Genomic DNA, 19,246 nt, shown 5'->3' on the forward strand with positions numbered 1-19,246 from the left:
TTGATAGGATCTTTAGTGTGAAACATGGAGAATTGTTTTGCCGTGTACCGTGAATCTGTGCAGGGAACAATGAAATCTCAGGCCTAACAAGCTATTCTGTAGTAAAACCTTCTGCCCAGTATCAGGAAGCTCAGTCTCAGGCGCAGCTCGTGGATCCTTGGACAGAATAAGGAGCCAAAACATACAGTTAAAAGCACCTGAGAATGGCCAAGAAAAAAACACTGGATTATTCTGTCCTTCTATAAACCCTGATCTGAATCCTATCCATCATCTATAGAGAGAGCTGAAACAGAAGGCAGTCCTTCAAACCCGACTCATGAAGAGTGAGTGAGCCAGACTACCTGTAGACACCTGCAGACGTCTCATTGAGAGCTCAAAAAATCATTTGTCCATTTCATATAAAGCAGTGATTCTCTGAGTGTCTTTACAAAAAGAAGTCATAAAATTATAATTTTGTTATTCAGGTTTGGAATCTGGGCTCATGAGGAGAAACATATTACATTTTGATATTTAAAAAAATGGGCTGCACATAATAAAGAAGTACAGAACTACATAATAGATGGGTTTTTTCTTGGTTTTTTTCAAGACGTATTTTTAAAAAATCCAATCATTAATAAAAAATGCATCTAGTTGAAGTTTGTTAATTTTCAGAGAAACGGTTTGTATTTTGCGATAAGAGCCTCTACATCCTGTTCACGACGCCTTCATTAAATTCTTTACATCTTTTACACTGTTAATATCCACTTTTACATAATACTTTTAATAAATATTGTCCAAGTGTCAAATGCAGATTCACAGCTCTAAAAAAAAAAAAAAAAAAGCCAATAAAAGCAAAAGCTGAGCAGAAAATGAAGTCATCACTGAGACTAACATCTAAATATTTAGTATAGACAGACAGACAGACAGACAGACAGACAGACAGACAGACAGACAGACAGACAGACAGACAGACAGACAGACAGACAGACAGACAGACGCCATGTCTGTTTCACCCTCCTAATATAAATACATGTGTATATGTGAACTTGATTGAGACCCTGTGGCCTGATAATTAATATTATTTCAAAAATAAATACTGCATTGTAGTAAACTGGATTATATTATAAACTGATAATTAAATTAATTTATTTAAATTAATAATTAATTGTTCTCTAGTTCATTGAAACTTATAGTACAATGAAAACATCATTCCATTTTCATTTATAGTACAAAAGAGTCCAATGTCTAATATTGAGATATTCTAATCTATATGTAATACACTTGTAATATTAGTGACCTTTAATGAGAGACGTGAAGCTGCTCTTTATTTTTTGTTAGTTTTTTTTAACTGGGCTGCAGCTGATTTATTGACGGTTTCAGGCTCACAGAGGTTTTTGCAGCTTTCAAATAAAACAAAAAAGATCTGTGCCAATGACCTTTAATTTTCTTTTATCCTCTTCTCATACGTGGCATGGTGGGCCAAACCTAAAGTCACCAGGGGCTCTCTGTGTCTCGTGGGTCCTGGTCTGTGCATCTCTGGTGTAATGTCTATCTGATCCACATCCTGCTTCTTTTCCACATCCAGGACTCTACTTTTCTGTTTTTTTGGGGTGACGTTATTACTGTTTAGATTGTATCACAACAATAAAAGGACAAGCAATTCTATAAAACTGTTGTAAAAGGAACTGAATGTTGCAGAATCTTTCACAATTTAATGTCCTTTAAGAGTTAATAGATTTACTGTGCTCTTTAGAAGTGTTGGTACTCTTTATAAAAATACATGAACATTGTTTAACCCATAATAAAGAATAAAACACATTCTGAGCTCAAACACAAAGACAACGAATTTCTGCAAAACAGGAGATTATTGCACCCTCACACCCAGATCGAGTCTCCTACAGTAATGATGTATACAAGTGGAAACATTTGTAGATAAATCTCAGAACACACATCCTTTTAGTCTCTGAGATGATCAGTGATGAATATTGATTTTTGTACTGTATGCTTGATCGCCTCATCATCTCACTGTAAGCTCTCCAACCAACTCACTAGCCTCCTGCCAGATACAACCAGGTACTGAGCTTAAATATCCTTAAATAATAAAAAAAACCTCTGCACCATCATGTGTACATTAAATGTGAAAATTGTGACTCAAGCACTTTAGATTGATTCGTTGTTTTTTTCCCCAGACACATTTATCTAGCTCATTAAAATATTGTCTGCAAACACATTTTTCAAAGAAACTTAAAAACCATATGGGCAATTAAAAAGGAAAAGACTCTTTAGCCAACGAACATGTTCCATTATCCGACTACTTTCTTCTTCTTTGACAAAATAAAGCACATTCATTCAGGTTTTGGCTGTAAACACTTTAGGGATCCCGAACCCCCATGACCCAGTAACAGGGCATAAAAAAAAATTATTATATACACACACACACACATATATATATATATATATACACACCGACCAATCAGGCATGACATTATAACCACCTGCCTAATATTGTGTTGGTCCTCTTTTGCTGCTAAAACAGTCGTGACCCGTCGAGCATCAGCATGTACTTCTTCAGCAGTTTGAGCTACAGGAGCTCGTCTGTTGGATCGGAACCACACGGACCAGCCTTCGCTCCACACGTGCATCAATGATCCTCAGCCGCCGGTTCACCACTGTTCCTTCCTTGGAGCACTTCTGTTAGATACTCACCACTGCAGACCAGGAACATCCCACAAGAGCTGCAGTTTTGGAGACGATCTGACCCAGACGTCTAGACGTCACAATTTGTCAAATTCGCTCAAATCCTTACGCCCATTTTTTCTGCTTCAAACATCAACTTTTCTGCACAAACTGTTTACTTACTGAATAATAAAATAAATCCACCCACTAACAGGTGCCATGATGAAGAGATCATCAGTTCTTCACTTCACCACTCAGTGTTATAATGTTATAATGTTATGCCTGATTGCTGTGTAAAACTGTTATTTATTGTGTATTGTGATTTTCCAAATATTGATACTGAGAAGAATTACTGCTGTTTGTTGGAGATCCTATAATGAATTAAAGCATGTTGGAGGGTTTCTGGATGACTGGATGCCCAGTCTGCAATCATCATCATCATCATCATCATCATCATCATTTAAACAAGAAGTACAATACTGATACTGAGTACTGAGAGTGTGTTCACTAATTTAAAATGTCAGGTCATGAGATTTCTCTCTGGATATTTCTGTCCATATCACGACAGGAAGAAAATAAAGGGAATATCAAATGAGCAGAGAAATAACGCTGGACTTCTAGAGATCTGTTGGAGTTTGTAGGAGATCACGGTTTGTATCACAATGGTGACTTTTGCATCCCATTTGTGTGAAGTCGTTTATTTGTTCGACCCGAAGCTGGGAAAAGATTTGAAGGTTGAAAAAGTTTAGACAAGCTACGAATGCATTTTATTTCAAAGTGCTGATGCACGCATTAATAATATACAGGCAATTTTCATTCCGCAAAGCCCACCTGGTGCTTACACACACATCTCACAGATCCTCCTCCTGCTGCTGCCGCTGCATTCGTGTGGGAAGTTCAGAAAAATGATGATAATATTCAGATAACGCATTCTATTTTCCCTGACAGGCGCTGAAGAGGAAAAGGAGGAGGAGGAGGAGGAGGAGGAGGAGGAGGAGGAGGAAGAGAAGGTGTACAACATCTTAATGTCTAACACCCACAATTTCTTCAGTACCTTTTAATGAATCACACAGAGGATTAAAAATTTGTTAATTATAAACAATCTAATAAATAAATAAACAAATTAACAAATAAATGCAGAAATAAAATCAACCAACAAACAAAATAATACAGTTTAAGGGCATGTTTATAATAAATAATGTCTTTTAGTTATACATCAAATTTTATTTAGAAAATTCTACATATTTACACTCTACATTTATTTATTTATTTATTTATTTATTTATTTATTTATTTTGCACATGGATCTCTGTTTATTTACACCAGCTTTTATTTATTTCTCTACGTTCACATTTATTTATTTGCTAATGTCTGTATTTTTCTTTTCTATTTATTTATTTATTTATTTATGCGTTTATGCTTTTTTTTGTAAATGTGTAAATGATTTTATTAATGCATGTTCTTATTTATTTATTTATTTATTTATGCGTTTATGCGTTTATGCTTTTTTTTTTTGTAAATGTGTAAATTATTTTATTAATGCATGTTCTTATTTATTTATTTATTTATGCGTTTATGCTTTTTTTTTTTTGTAAATGTGTAAATTATTTTATTAATGCATGTTCTTATTTATTTATTTATGCGTTTATGCGTTTATGCGTTTATGCTTTTTTTTTTTGTAAATGTGTAAATTATTTTATTAATGCATGTTCTTATTTATTTATTTATGCGTTTATGCTTTTTTTTTTTTTTTGTAAATGTGTAAATTATTTTATTAATGCATGTTCTTATTTATTTATTTATTTATGCGTTTATGCTTTTTTTTTGTAAATGTGTAAATGATTTTATTAATGCATGTTCTTATTTATTTATTTATTTATTTATGCGTTTATGCGTTTATGCTTTTTTTTTTTGTAAATGTGTAAATTATTTTATTAATGCATGTTCTTATTTATTTATTTATTTATGCGTTTATGCTTTTTTTTTTTTGTAAATGTGTAAATTATTTTATTAATGCATGTTCTTATTTATTTATTTATTTATGCGTTTATGCGTTTATGCGTTTATGCTTTTTTTTTTTTGTAAATGTGTAAATTATTTTATTAATGCATGTTCTTATTTATTTATTTATTTATGCGTTTATGCTTTTTTTTTTTTTGTAAATGTGTAAATTATTTTATTAATGCATGTTCTTATTTATTTATTTATGCGTTTATGCTTTTTTTTTTTTTTTTGTAAATGTGTAAATTATTTTATTAATGCATGTTCTTATTTATTTATTTATGCGTTTATGCTTTTTTTTTTTTTGTAAATGTGTAAATTATTTTATTAATGCATGTTCTTATTTATTTATTTATTTATGCGTTTATGCTTTTTTTTTGTAAATGTGTAAATTATTTTATTAATGCATGTTCTTATTTATTTATTTATTTATTTATTTATGCGTTTATGCTTTTTTTTTTTTTTTTGTAAATGTGTAAATTATTTTATTAATGCATGTTCTTATTTATTTATTTATTTATTTATTTATGCGTTTATGCTTCTTTTTTTTTTTTGTAAATGTGTAAATTATTTTATTAATGCATGTTCTTAATTATTTATTTATTTATTCTTTCATTTATTGATATTTGGGTCGTCATTTAGAGAAAGATAAAAGAAAAGAAAAGAAAAAAATTGAAGAATAAATGAAAAAAAACATCTTCAAGACAAGTAGAAGAAAAAAAAAAAGCATGTATTCTGGAATAAAGGGTATTTTAGAGGGAAAAAAAATCTTACTGCTGAAGTGGTTGATGAAAAAAGAAACGACTCAGCAGATTATTCGTGTTTCATCAGATGACAAATTCTTATTTCCTCAACACAAAGAAAGTTGTTCATAATCCAAAAAAACAAATTTGTCATCATTTATGCTTTGGCACTGGTGTAGTTCTTTTTTTTTTTTTTTTTATAAAACCTGTGGCTACAGATGGCATCTGCATGCTAACAGGAAATTTATTTTATTAAATTTTTTATTTAGCTTCCAGTGCTTCCGTAATGCATATTCCAGCCTCTAGATACTTGGCAGAAAGAATGATTACTCGTTTAATGTTCCTTGTAGAAACCTGGAAATGGCCAACTTTTCTCCAAATTCTAATACTGCTTAAACAACAACCCCTGACTTTTTTTTATTGTTGTTTTTTTTTTATCTTGACATATGATGTAAACTGCAATACAACATACAGTGAAAATCAAAAAATCGGAATAATTTGGAATTCTGCGCCACTTAGACTGTGGTTTACCTTAGACATGTAGGTTGCAGGATTGCCTGCAGAGACACTGACTGACCTTCTGGAAGCACATGATCAATCCAAAATATTGTCTAAATACAGTGATGTGTTATAGACCTGCTGCTGTACAGTGTATAAGCATCATATCAGCCAATGGAAGATGTGGAGTAAAAGTGGCGTGTGCTTTAGAGTAAAGTCACAAAACTGCATTAATCCTGATGCTGTATGATGTTTATAAATCTTTAAAAACCGCTGTATAACCTCTGTGCTCGTATTAAGAACGACTTTGTGCCTTGAACTGTGCCTTCTCTTTAGCGGGTATAAAAGCAGTCTGGATTATTTGATGCACGAGTAACCTTCTGTGATGTTTCTGCATCGTGGCTTCACTTCCTGGATTGTGCACAAAAGCCATCATTTGCAGATTTTTACTTTAAATGCAGCGTCTATTTATATTCATTTAGAGAGCGGACTATTGCATCCATGAGCTTTCCAAAATAGTGCAATAGTGTAGATGGTGAAAGTTATAATCAACAAATTGAGGGAATGAGATGTTCGAAAAGCAGGTATAAATGTACACATACTGCAAGGAATTCTGTTCATATCGATTGTGGAAAACTTCATGGAAAAGTTGCAGCCATGACGTGACATGGTTTGAAAAGACGTGAGGTTTTTGATGTGGTTCCCAATAAGAAATGTTCTAGTCATTTTTTCTTACCTCTGGTACAAAGGTTAGTTCATGCATAACACCAGAAGGGGAAAAAAATCACTGCAAAAAATATTGCATGGAAATTTATCCAAGAAAAATGTTAATGCCGTATAGCAATAAAGTATCTCACATCCAATAAATCCAGCTTTTCCCAAACATTCCCTTTTTTCTTTTCAAATATTCAGCTGCAGTAAAAGCTGTGGAAATTTACTCCTTTTCACCGCATTATACAAGAAAGTGGACTTTATGGGGCATCGGGCTTCTCGGTGTGCTGCTCATCCAGGATCGTAATTTGCTATGAAATCAACCTCTTGCTATGCTGAACTTCAAAACATCTTTTTAAAGCTCAAACGACTTTTACTTCAGTTACTGACTGGATGGGAAAGTCGGGGGCTAAGAAAATATTTGGACCCCGGATGCAACTGAGGAGGAATAAATGCAGCGTGGATCAGCACAATACAGTCTCCAAGGTGTTTAATAGAGATATTCCACTTACAGGAGGAGTGGCTGCTGGGAAAACTCTTTCGGCCCTCTGACACCAAACCCGGTTCTCCTGTGCACAGCATTTTCGCGTTCACCTGACCGTCTGGGAAGCAGCGGTGGAAATAATCTGGTCTTGGCCTAAAACGTAAAAATAAGCTTGAAAGCATTCGAGTCCCCAAGTGAACAATAACAACCATTCAGGGTTTTGCAATGAAATCTATTTAATTAGATGGATTTTATACAAATAAATAAATAAAAATCTGTTTATTTAACGCTGTTTACTTCTCTAAACTAGTGTAGAGAAAGATGTGCTGCAGTGAACAGACAAAATGAATTAAATGATTAATTGCGGCAGTGAAATCAAACATGTTGGACTTGGGCTTCTTTATAAATACCAATCATTCAAATAGGTAAATAAAGAAAAACAATAGACACACAAAAACTTATCTCTTCTGACATTCATAGGCAAATGTTAAAGAATTTAAATCATAAGGTTGTGAGTTCAAATCCCAACACCCACTGCTGGCCCCCTGAGTAAGGCCCTTAACCCTAAACTGCGCAGCTGTACAAATAACATACATGTAAGTCGATCTGTGGGGGAGCAGCTGCCAAACACCCTCAACGTAAAGTATTTACTAGTAATTGATGTGTTTAAAAATAAATGTCAACATTTCTATAACTGTGAAGTACATAATAAATACAAAGCGTGTTTTACCTGCCGACTATCAACTTAACGGTGTTTGTGAAGACGCCGTTCAGCGCTAACGACAGAGACACCGCTGTAGAATAGAACACAGATTAGATTTTACACATAAAATAAATACAACAATAAAACAAACGAGAGACATCGAACAGGCGACTTCTTATGTTTGCATTAAAGACGCATTAGTCCTCCGTTAGTAAATCAGCCTGCAGGTTTATACGTAGTTTACGTGTTATTTTCCTCGCACGTTTTCTTCTTCGCGACGTCTCGGAGGAACGTTTTCTTGCCTTTTCTAATCCTGGCTGTTTGTTTTCTGCTTTGTGACTATGATTACTGTTAAACGCTCTGCACAGGACAAATATTTATCGCATGCTGTTATTGGAATCATGACTTCTGGGTTGAAATTCTGCTTTGCTTTGTTCAGTGTCACATCTGGATTCCGGTACTGATCCAGAAGTGAGTGTGAATTCACAATCAAACCAGTTCAGTGCATTTCTAAGTATTGTTTTTACTGTTAATTGCATTAAATGGAGAAAAGTTTGTAGACACCTGATTATAAGACATTTTTTGGACATCCAACATCAGTCCCTATTTGCTGTTATAATGAGCTCCACTTCTCCGGGAAGATGTTTCACTAGATGGTCCCACCCCCCCATGATGGACTATACCTTCATTCAGAATCCAGATAGAAAACAACAGGTGGAAGCACAAAAATAATAAATAAAATATTTATTTCTCACATTGTTTTGATTAAATTTTTCATCTTTGAGTTCATTTGCGATTGAGGGAATTCATTCGTTCTCAGCTCCCTACATTAGAATTAGAAGGGTGTACTTATTTTTGCCCACCCAGTTTTTCAGTATCAGTTCTTGCTCTTTTTTTATTTTTCAGAAAAGCAACTTACTGTTGTTATTCTTCAATTTCCTTTTTTTAAAAACTCCTGTGCAATACAAATCATCTCCTTCCTCCCCTCAGCACGCCACTCGTTTTTCACATTGGCGCCGTGCAGGTATGAGCAGGCACTTAATTTCACGCAACATCATGAAAGCCATGTTTGTAAGGCTGTTGTGATTTTCCTCGTCACGTTTACATCAGCTTTTTGCTCTGCGTTACAACAGAACTTGTGTATAATTGTTCAAAAGGAAAAGCATCAAATCCTGCAGTTTAACTGAGTTTTATTTTATTATAAAATGTTATAATATTTATTAACTTCCACAGTGTGTGTGTGTGTGTGTGTGTGTGTGTGTGTGTGTGTGTGTGTGTGTGTGTGTGTGTGTGCATGTGATTGTTGAATGTGCAGGTAGAAATTTAACTGAAAATGAAATTCACTCTGGTTGTTTTAACTCAAATGATCCTGTATGATACCACATTAAAGGTCACCTGCATTTGTGTAAATTCCCAGTTTATTCCCATAAATTCCTGTTAATTCCCATGGAACGTTTGCAGTCTTGAATATTCCTGGAATTTTGCAACCGTGTGGATGCTCTTGAGAAGAAGGTGAGATACGGATAAAATGAGCTCATCAGAACCATATTCTTGTGCTTTACTGTTTTTTTCTGTACGTAAATTCTGTACAGATTTATTTTTATCACTAGTAAGCTTATGCACTATTAATAACTCCCTCTCAGGACTCTGCATCGCTACAACACCATCACCCGAACACACTTTAACCCTGAGATATATTAATACTGAAAAAACCCAACAGCAGGTTGTTATAAAGATGCCGTACAACTCACATTCCAGACCGAACAACTTCACCCCTTTTATCATGTTGCCACTTCACCATCCTGACTTCACCACCACAAATAGTTCAGCTCTGCTGCTGCGCTGCTGCTCTGCTGCTTTAGTAGAATGCGTTTTTATGCTTTCCTGACTCTATAATTGTAATATTTAACACTAAATAAGATTTAAATCTCTGAGATACTAAACCATAGTTTTGTTCTTCTATGGCTCGGTTTAATTGGATTTGCGTTCAGCTTTCTCTCCTAATGGTTTCTGTCGTGCTTCAGGCTCCTATGAGCTTTGGTACAAACAAAGTAAATCAAACAGCATACGGGACGGAGCCCAGAAAATATCGCATTCCCTTTTTTTTATTTTTTTTATGGAATTTAAACAAAAGCCTCAAAGCTACACTGCTGTGAATGTCTGGTTTCCTTAAGAGTAACGAGCATGAAGAGGACAGATCGAACTCTGGGAGACGTATTAATGACTTAATATATGACCAATATCGATAGCTTGGGTTGGATCGTATCTGCCGAAAACCTGATTAATAGTTTTTTAAATGGAAACTGGATAAAAAAACGAACATAACAGTCCATGTAAAATAGTTCTGATCTTTATTACAACAATAAAATGTAAAAAGAAAAAACAGTACTAAATCATAAAAATGTGCTAAATGAAATAAATATGGATATATTAATTAATTATAATTATGCAATTAGTACATTATAAATCATAGATATAATACAACGCTCTCCGTGCTGCACGCAGTCTCACATGTAAAAACAAACAGCATGTGGTGTCACTGATTCACCTCTAGAGGCCGCTCTTGTAATCGGAAAAAAACTATAGGTATGGATTTTTGGAGATCCAGCAATAAACTATCTGTGCTGATTAATCACCAAAACCGATTCGTCGTTCGACCTTTACTGTGAACGCAATCATGTGACAAATGAAATGGCGAGAGCGTGTCTTGGCTCCTGTTGAATTCCTACTAACCGCTGGACAAATCCAAAAATAACTGCAGCTCTTAGACTTAGTAGATGACCATCAGTGGACTTGTTCTCTTTGATTACCGATTTAAAGTCATCACTCCATTGGGTAGCGTAAAAAGCTCCTCATCCTCTCTCTATCGCGCTGACTGGTCCATGTAGCCTCCATTCATAATACCACATTCGCATACAAACCCTACAAACTCCTGTGCACAAATCCAGCTCCATGAAGATCTCCTGCTAAAGAGCTTCGAACCTTTTGAACACCTGTTTGCGATGAATGTGAAATCTTTCTAGAAGAGTGCAGCTTATTATAACAGCAAAAAGGAATCTATGGAAAAAGACAAACTAATCTTACGCTCAGGTGTCCACATTATTTTGTCCATATAATGTAGAGGTCACATCTTACCATCATGAAAATAGTTATAATAATAAAACTCAATTAGCACCATCATGCTGTGCGTTACTCCGCCTCCTCAAGTGTTTGATAAAGAAGAGCGTAACAGTGGTGACCTTTTACCAGAGAGCCAAGGTTAAAAAGCTATGAGTTCTCAGCAAAGGAACATATAAACATTACTACTTCACCAGTTCCAAAGAAAACCATCAGTGGTAGAAAAGATCTTTCTCCTGGACTTACCCAAGCATGCCTCTTTGATTTCGGTCTTATCTGTTCGTCGTATGATCTTCACCACAAAGATCACAGCCAGCGGCGTGAGGAACGAAATCGCCTGCAGGAGGAAATGCAAAGAGCCGTCATTCCATGAGAATCCATTGCTGAACATGTTGTAGAGTTTAAGTCATGAACTCAATGTTTCTTTAAGAACCATCTGCTGAAGCTTATATTCCAAACAGGGTAGGAAGCAATGAAATAAATACATAAATGTACGATCAAATGACCTTAAGCTCATGTTTATGATGCATCATGAATGCTTATAATCCAAGAATTGTTCTATTGAGTCGTAATATATAATAAATGCTATATAATAATATTTTGAAATGATGTTTACTACATATAAGGATATATAAATTCCTATCCTATGTTAAATATATTTTATTATCTATAGCAGCCCTCATGGGTGTAGATCCCATTTTACAATTATGAGCTTTTTTACATTATATGTATTATAACCATTTCAGATTTTAATAATAAATACTGAAAATAAAACCTTGTTCTTTCTTCTTGTGAGCTGCTGAACACAGAATTCCAAAAATCTATTAAAACCTATTTATAGCATGTATTATAGAGATGTATACATATTAAATACGATTCAACTTTACGGTAATGAAATATAGTTAGGATCTAACCAGAAGTGTCCAGGAAGCAGTGTAAAATATATACATAAATAAATAATGACACATGAATGAATAATATAAAATGGTATAAATAATGAAATATATCGGTGCATGTTGTTTGTTTGTGTGGCCACGCCCTTTTTGTTTTAATGCATCTTATCACTATGTCTGGTCACTGGTCCTCATGTTCACGTATTGTTTCATGCACAGATCATCTAAATTCCCTGTTTACTTCTGTCTCTGTAAACACACTGCTTTGTGCCCATTAACCCACTGAGTGTGACGGTTCGCTCACTACTGTACAACCAGCCTGGTTAATTTTTTTCCCATTTCCCTGGTGTTTTATCTCGTTTTATTTCACGTTCACGCTTCTGTTTTGCTCATGTTACATCTGCATGACCTTATGCTCACGCCTGCTGATTTGGACTTATCTGCCTATGTGTGAAATAAAACATTATTTTATTTGCGCCGCGATTTAGAGCACATGGATCTCAATTACTATATATTAGACACGATTTTCCCACTAAAAAACTAATTCCGGTAGGATTTTGAAAGTTTTCATGATTAGTGTTTTTCTATATGCACGTTCTCAGAGATCCTCTCAGCAGTGCATCACATATTTACAAAGAACAAAGGGAAATGTTGATTCGGGGTTGTTGTTGGTCTGAGGGTTTTGTAGCGCCATTATTCCTCCTACACAGCAGTGACAGACTCGCAGTTCTCATCCACTTACACTTAACAGAAGACCAAGGCTTTTTTTCCCAACCCAATGCCTGAGTAATTACTACCAACCTGCAGATTTGTTCATTATTTTCCCTTTTTGCTCGGCACCAGCGTGACCTTTAGCTGCTGTAATGAATGTGTAGTGGGCTGAAGGCTTTGGAAAGAAGAGACTCGCAGTATACTGGAGATTTTTTTTTTTTTTTATAAAATCCAATAACCATAATTGACATGGCTAATCTTAATTTAATAGCACAGATGGCTTGGAGGTCTCACATTAACGTCCATGCCTTCTCTTTTCTAACAGGATTAGTTTATTTCTCACAAAGTCTCGTTTATTCTTGTCATCTTTTCATCTTTTCTCAAGCTTGTACCCTTGTCTCTTTATAGAATCCCGCAGTATAGCATCTTTCAATCTTCTAGTTTCTTGAATTCCTGCTTGTATTGTTGTGGAATGATTTTTCTCTCAGTAAACGCAATGCACTTGATTCCCTTTATTGTGCATGTGACAGGAGGATAAAAGGAAAAAGAAAAAAGAGACACTGGCCTTGGAAAAATAATAAAGTACCATATGGGGAAAAGCGAAATGTGTGACTAAAGTTGCCAAAGGCCAATGAGATTGTGTACGGCTCAATATAACAATCTCAGTGAGACACAGAGTCGAGATCCATTCGTGGAGATGCAGTGAACGAGTGAATTTCATTTCCAAACCAATTATTCCATTCACTTTAATGTTATTTATTTACAGTGTTTAGCAATAAACATCGTCACAATATATACATTTAAAATTCATAAATTAGTCCCTATAAGTTTCTCCTGAATAAAAGAGCCTTTGGTGATGGTAGTGAGGGGGAAAAGCTATATTAGATGATATAAGGGAGAAACCGTGAGCAGAATTAGACTATAAAAAGGGAACCGATCTTCATTCTGGAACCAGATGTCCATTCAATAAAGTTCCATCAATGTTAAGGTTCATCTGTTCACTGAAGGAGACTCGAGTGCAAACCTGTTCATGGCAAAGCGTAGCTCTAAACCAGGCACAAACATGATTATATTAATTCAATCCATCTTCATGGTTCTTGAGTGGAACCTTCTCCAGTAATCTCAGGGATCTTTAGGGATCTCAGGCTACTTGTGTGAAATCATCTTCAGCTACAGCAAGCTGGAACTAAGAGGCACAAACATTGTTCCAGAATGACAGGGTCCATGAAGACCTGGTGTCATGAGTGTCCTGCACGGAGTTCTGACCTTCTCAACCCTACCGAACATCTCAGGGATGAAGTGGAACACTGATTGTACCCCAGACTTTCTTACCTCCTCAACATCAATCTCAATAGTTCCCAGTATTGAACCACACCACAAACTCTAGTGGAAAGCCTTCTCAGAAGAGTGGAGATGATTATAACAGTAAAAAGGGACTGATTCTGTACTGCATGATTAATTAGAACATATAAGTGTCTCAGTTATGTACTAATTATAAATCATGTCATTTATTACAATGTTTTTTTATTACATAGCAACAGAATGGAAGTAAAATGTAAGAATTCGATGAACAGAATAATTGTTTTTCTTTTGTGAGTTTTTTTTTCAGTTTCAGCACTTTGGATCAAGTGCTATTTTATTCTCGCGTAATTTATGATCAGTTCCACTAGAATCCTTTATGCTTCCAGTGTGGATGTATTTCTAGTGTATTAGAAAACTATTATTAGATGTTTATTTTAATCGCCTGCATGTCGTTTATTATCATATTACTTACAACATTTTAATTTTTTTTGCTATGTTGCATGTTGTTTTTTATCCCTCTGTTAAATAAAAAGTCAGACTAAACCTTAACATGAACCTTTTGCATTTTTAGTGGGTCTCTCCCTCTTGTTTCCAATCCTTTCAAGGTGTGTCCCCTAAAATTCTGTCCTCCTGCCACCCACACTAAAATACCTACTGACACGTTACTTGTAAATCTGCATGATTTCGTGCAGATCAGATCTGGCAACCTGCACAGTCCTGGCAAATCTTGCTTTTGAGTCATTTCTAGTGGTTTTTGTCATAATGTTCTTTATTGATTTAATTTTTTTGCTTTAATAGCAATTAATATGGTTTAAACATTCAATTACAAAATGATATTTTGTAATTATTTTAAAAGCTACGTTTGTTAGATGCGCTCTTCCATCACCGGCTCTTTCAGTAAATAGCTCAGACTGATCCAGGTTCTGGACCTCATGTAAATAAATAAATAAATAAATAAAAGCGAATAGTAATTAATAGCAGTGGACAAGCACTCAGTTTGTTGGATGTGAGCCCAGGATTTGGTTGTAAAGAGCATGAACTGGTCTCTATAAAGTTAGTTATTACAAATATGCAGACTTTTTCCTTCACAATCAGGGGAAAATGCAGATCTCTACTTTTGCTACTTGTACAGTATAGATATTTATGTAGTATAACATGTAGATATATTAACAAATAAAAATACAAATAGGAGCTCACTGAAGTTTGAGGTATTCATAAGGGGTGGTTTCTTCATCCTTAGTATCTGCCCGGTCATGCTGGTTTAATTTAGATTGCTTATTCATTTAGGTCCATAGTTTAGGCAATAGCGCAAACTAATTTCATTACAGAATGTTGCAACCGTACAAACAAATCAACTGATTGAGCTGAGGGACAGATTTGTGCATTTATATAAAAAAATTTAGTTAAAAAACCTTCGAGTTTATTCCATGTCAACTTTAGGGTTTAATCCAAACGCAGATAAAGATCTGAACTTCTAAAGCACTAAAAACATTGACATTTCAGAAATGATCTAAAATAAATCCCATCCCTGAATATCACCCCGATTACGCACAGATGACGTCCTGAAAGAGCATCAAATGACTTAAATCGAGGCAAAAATGACATCGCATTATGTCGTGTGGTCCTGAGAGAGCTGTAATCGTTTTATTGTGGGTAATATTAAAACATTTGTCGCATGACGTGACCTTTTTTTGGGAATTTCCCGTGACACAGAGCGTTCACGCTGCGTCTTGTTTCATTCGGACGTTATATTCACACACAGTGTCCTCAGGACTGTAATAAAATATATACACGTTTGTCATGTAATTCGTACTCAGCGTGTGGCGTTATCGTGGTTATCGTATAAACCTGTATTCGAGTCGGTATTGAGTTAGTTTATTTGTTTCCGTGGTGGTGAGAGCGCAGTCGAGCGTGGACAGAGAGAAAGCAGGTGGAAAGACGGGTAACTTGTACAGAGCGCCCTCAGTAAACAGGTGGATTTTAACGCTAATATTAGGGGTCTGCCCTTATGCTAGTACTTCCTGCTACTGAAGTTCACAGATAAGAAGACTGCTACTGCATATATCGGCCAAAATATGAACTCAAAACTAAATCATCTTTAATGATTTAATATCGATATTATTGTTTTTTTGAGAATCGATACAGTATCGCCAGACAAAATATCGCCAGTTTGGTGTATCGATATTTTCTTACACCCCCAATGCTTACAGTGACCACAGAGTTTGAGTGGATGTGCTGGTTAATCGAGCAGCACTACAGTCACAAAGCGTGAATTTGAGCTTGACGGAGCGATTGCTGCGAGTCCTCGGTGGACCGGTTTACATGTGGTTCCGAACGAACAAACACGAGCTCAGAGCTCAGTTAAAATCGTGACTGTTTTTCCCGAATCTTCCTCTCCGGTCTCCCAGGGGTCCTACAGTATCAATATAAAGTCTGATTGCACATGCTGATGCCATCAAGTCCGGTTTTCTTTCAGTCCTATTTTCTTTGATTTCTGCTTTTGCGTCTTGTCTGTGTTTCTTGTAATTAGTACATGACCGTGAACTCCCTGCTCTCTGACCAATGCAGCCACTCTCGAGCACATCCAAAAAAACCATGACTTACAAACATCACTCTCTTGGGGATTAGATCTGATTCCACCAGAGGGTTCTTGTAGAGCCACAGCTCTTCAGGCTGAATAACTCTTTCAAATGGCTCCAGGAACTCGGTGAACCTGAGAGAGGCAGAGAGAGAGGACAAGAAAGAGAGAGAGCGAGAGAGAAAGAGAATGTTATTCATCTCCATTAATACGACTCAGGCTGTCTGGTTGCCTTTCTGAGGTGATCTTCTATTTTCTGCAGTTGTAGAGTAAAACTGTAATCCCAAAATAAACATTTTTATTAATGAATAATTATTAAAACACCAAAAAATATATTTCTACATGACAGTAACCTCAAACTTTGCACAGATTCCACGATACTGCGATCTAATATCCGCTGTATGACCAAAAGTATTGAAACAGCCGACCTTTCCAGTCATATGTGCGTCTTTACTACATTTTTAGCACAAAGATGGTGGAGCAGAAAGTCATCAGATGTTCATGGATGTGTTGACATGAAATTTTCCCTTCACTTAAACTAGGAGAACCAAACCTGCTCCAGCATGACAATGCCCCTTTGCACAAATCCAGCTCCATGAAGATCTGCTTTATATGGGTTGTAAAATGTGGAAGATCTCCTGCTATAGAGCTCCAACACTACTGAACATCTTTGGGATGAATGTGAACGCTGACTGAAAGGGGAAAATATTTAGTTCTTTTCAATTTCTAGTGCTTTTTAATACACAGGGTTTTTTGCACATTAGTCTCGTCTCGTGCAATAATTTACACCTATAGTGGCTTGCAAAAGTATTAGAACAAAAAAAAAAAACCCTACTTCATATTCTTCCTGTCAGTATTTTTACTGCACACATAATTTTAGTAAATTGCAGAAGCATCTCCCCCCACCAGCAAGAAATCTCTAACGCTGGACAAACTTCAAAGAAAAGTCATGAAAATGTATTTCTGAAAATAAAACTTATTCTGTCTGCAACATAAGTGCTCTTAGGCTTGTGCCGAGCAATGCATTTACAATACACTCAGATTCAAGAAACCCTGCTTTCTTTTTAAAAGCAAGTGTAATTTCATGCTTTGGGTCGATTCCAAGTCGGTAACAAGAACCGAATAAAAATAAATAAATAAATAAAGGTTCTTGTACTGTAACAGAAAGTTCCCTGATTCCTTCAAAGGAAAATATTTTAGGTTCCTCAAAGGGTTTTCCTTCTAGAAATACAAGCACGTGGTGGTAAAGTCATTTAATACCATGCGTTTCACGAGCGTGGTGTAAAGAAGTTAGCACGTGAGCACTTCAACTCAGCGAGCACTGAGCAAACTTTTGTGTAATGATGCAATTCATGGCTTTTTGCGCTTGTTTGTGACGACTTTACTTTAGCCGTATGGCTACGTGCACTCCCTTTTACCCCGGTGGTCATTCAGAACACGGAGGGTTTCGGAAACGAAGCCGCGTTTTTAGATGTTGCCGCGACATTTCAAAGAGCCGGAAAGTAAATAAACGCCGGGCGGAAATTGCTGCGGGTCGAAGCAAATTTTGGAAAACTATTTTTAGACAAAAGACGCCATTTTTAAATGTATCTGGATTCGTATAAACGCAGCACTAATTATTAGGGTTTTTAGGTCACATGATTCAGCTTAAAGTCAAAGAGAAAGGATTTGCAAGCCAGCGATGTATCTAACGGGGGTAAAATGGAGCAAAATGTGATCTTAAAAGAGTTCATACCTCTTTACAGAAACATCCCACTGAAAAATAGTAATGACGTAGTTATAGCACGCCTTGCAAAATGTCTGATTTTCCCGCATTAAACGAAAACTGTACATGTAAGAGCATTACAAATATCCGTCTAATCGCTTCTTAATGGAAAAGTAACGAGGTCATTTGTTCAATTTGGTTGTAAATAGAAAAAAAACAAAAAAACGCTATTATCGTCAAAATACGGTAAAAACACGCTCCATGTTATTGCGAGACTTGTGCGCTTTATAACAAGGCAGTGACTGTTTTTCACAATAATGCAGAGTCATTTGAGAGTCCCAAATTACAGGTTTGTTGCATCGAGCTGCCACATCGCTGTATCCGTGTTTCCGGCGCCGTCTCTACACCTCCAAGCGTATTCATCAAGCATAATTACCCATAAACTTGTGTCAGGGCATTATCTTCCATCAGTCGAGGTAAACAATCTTCTGCCGTTGTGCTTTCAACTGTAGACGAGATGAAAGCGTGGATAAATAGAAAGTGGCTCAAGTGGCTAACTTTGTCTCATCCAGCATCAGTCTCGGGCGATTCTCTTTCATCCACGCTTTACACGATCTCGGGTCTTCTGACACTGCTGATTCCTCTGCGAACACGTCAGCATCAGTGCAGCTCAGAAACACCAAACCCATCCCTCCTAATTATATGGGGCTTCTTAAGAGGACTATTTGTTTTAATTTTGTCCAGCTCTTACAAAATAGGATAGAAAGACATACATTTTTATATTTTCCTTCCACAACATTTGATCATTTTAGAAGCGATTCCTCCGTACCAGGCGCATTTACAGCAGTAAGTGTTATTTATGCAACATTAATTAAAAAGTGCTCGTTAGTAAAGACTGGGTTTAATTAATCTGTCATGCACACCACTGCCTTGTGCAGTTCAATAGCAAGTGCAATAACCCCAGAGATATACATTTTTTTTAGCAACACGTAATTAAGTTTGGTTGCAGCCGATTTTTTTTTTGCGCGTCCTACTTTGTAACAACTCGACTCTGTGCTCAAAATGTCAGCCAGAGATAAAAGTGACTTATCCCCATGGTGACTTCATTAAAAAACATACATGAGTGAAGTTCTGTGCGTGAAGGA

The 19,246-nt window shown here is 35.9% G+C and overlaps 1 protein-coding gene across 1 annotated transcript in view; it reads right to left on the reverse strand.

Annotated features, from left to right (window-relative positions):
- The window catches only part of plpp4 (phospholipid phosphatase 4), a 67,326-nt gene that overhangs the window by 13,147 nt on the left and 34,933 nt on the right, over window positions 1-19,246 (reverse strand). Inside the window, exons 2-5 of the mRNA XM_083539160.1 lie at window positions 16,423-16,531; window positions 11,159-11,249; window positions 7,823-7,886; window positions 7,121-7,245 (exon numbers count right to left, since the gene is read on the reverse strand). Of these exons, the coding sequence (XP_083395286.1) occupies window positions 7,121-7,245; window positions 7,823-7,886; window positions 11,159-11,249; window positions 16,423-16,531 (389 nt within the window). The remainder of the gene's footprint in view (window positions 1-7,120; window positions 7,246-7,822; window positions 7,887-11,158; window positions 11,250-16,422; window positions 16,532-19,246) is intronic.

Source organism: Silurus aristotelis (genome assembly GCF_946808225.1).
Source record: "Silurus aristotelis genome assembly, chromosome: 4".
NCBI classification, from domain to species: Eukaryota; Metazoa; Chordata; class Actinopteri; order Siluriformes; family Siluridae; genus Silurus; species Silurus aristotelis.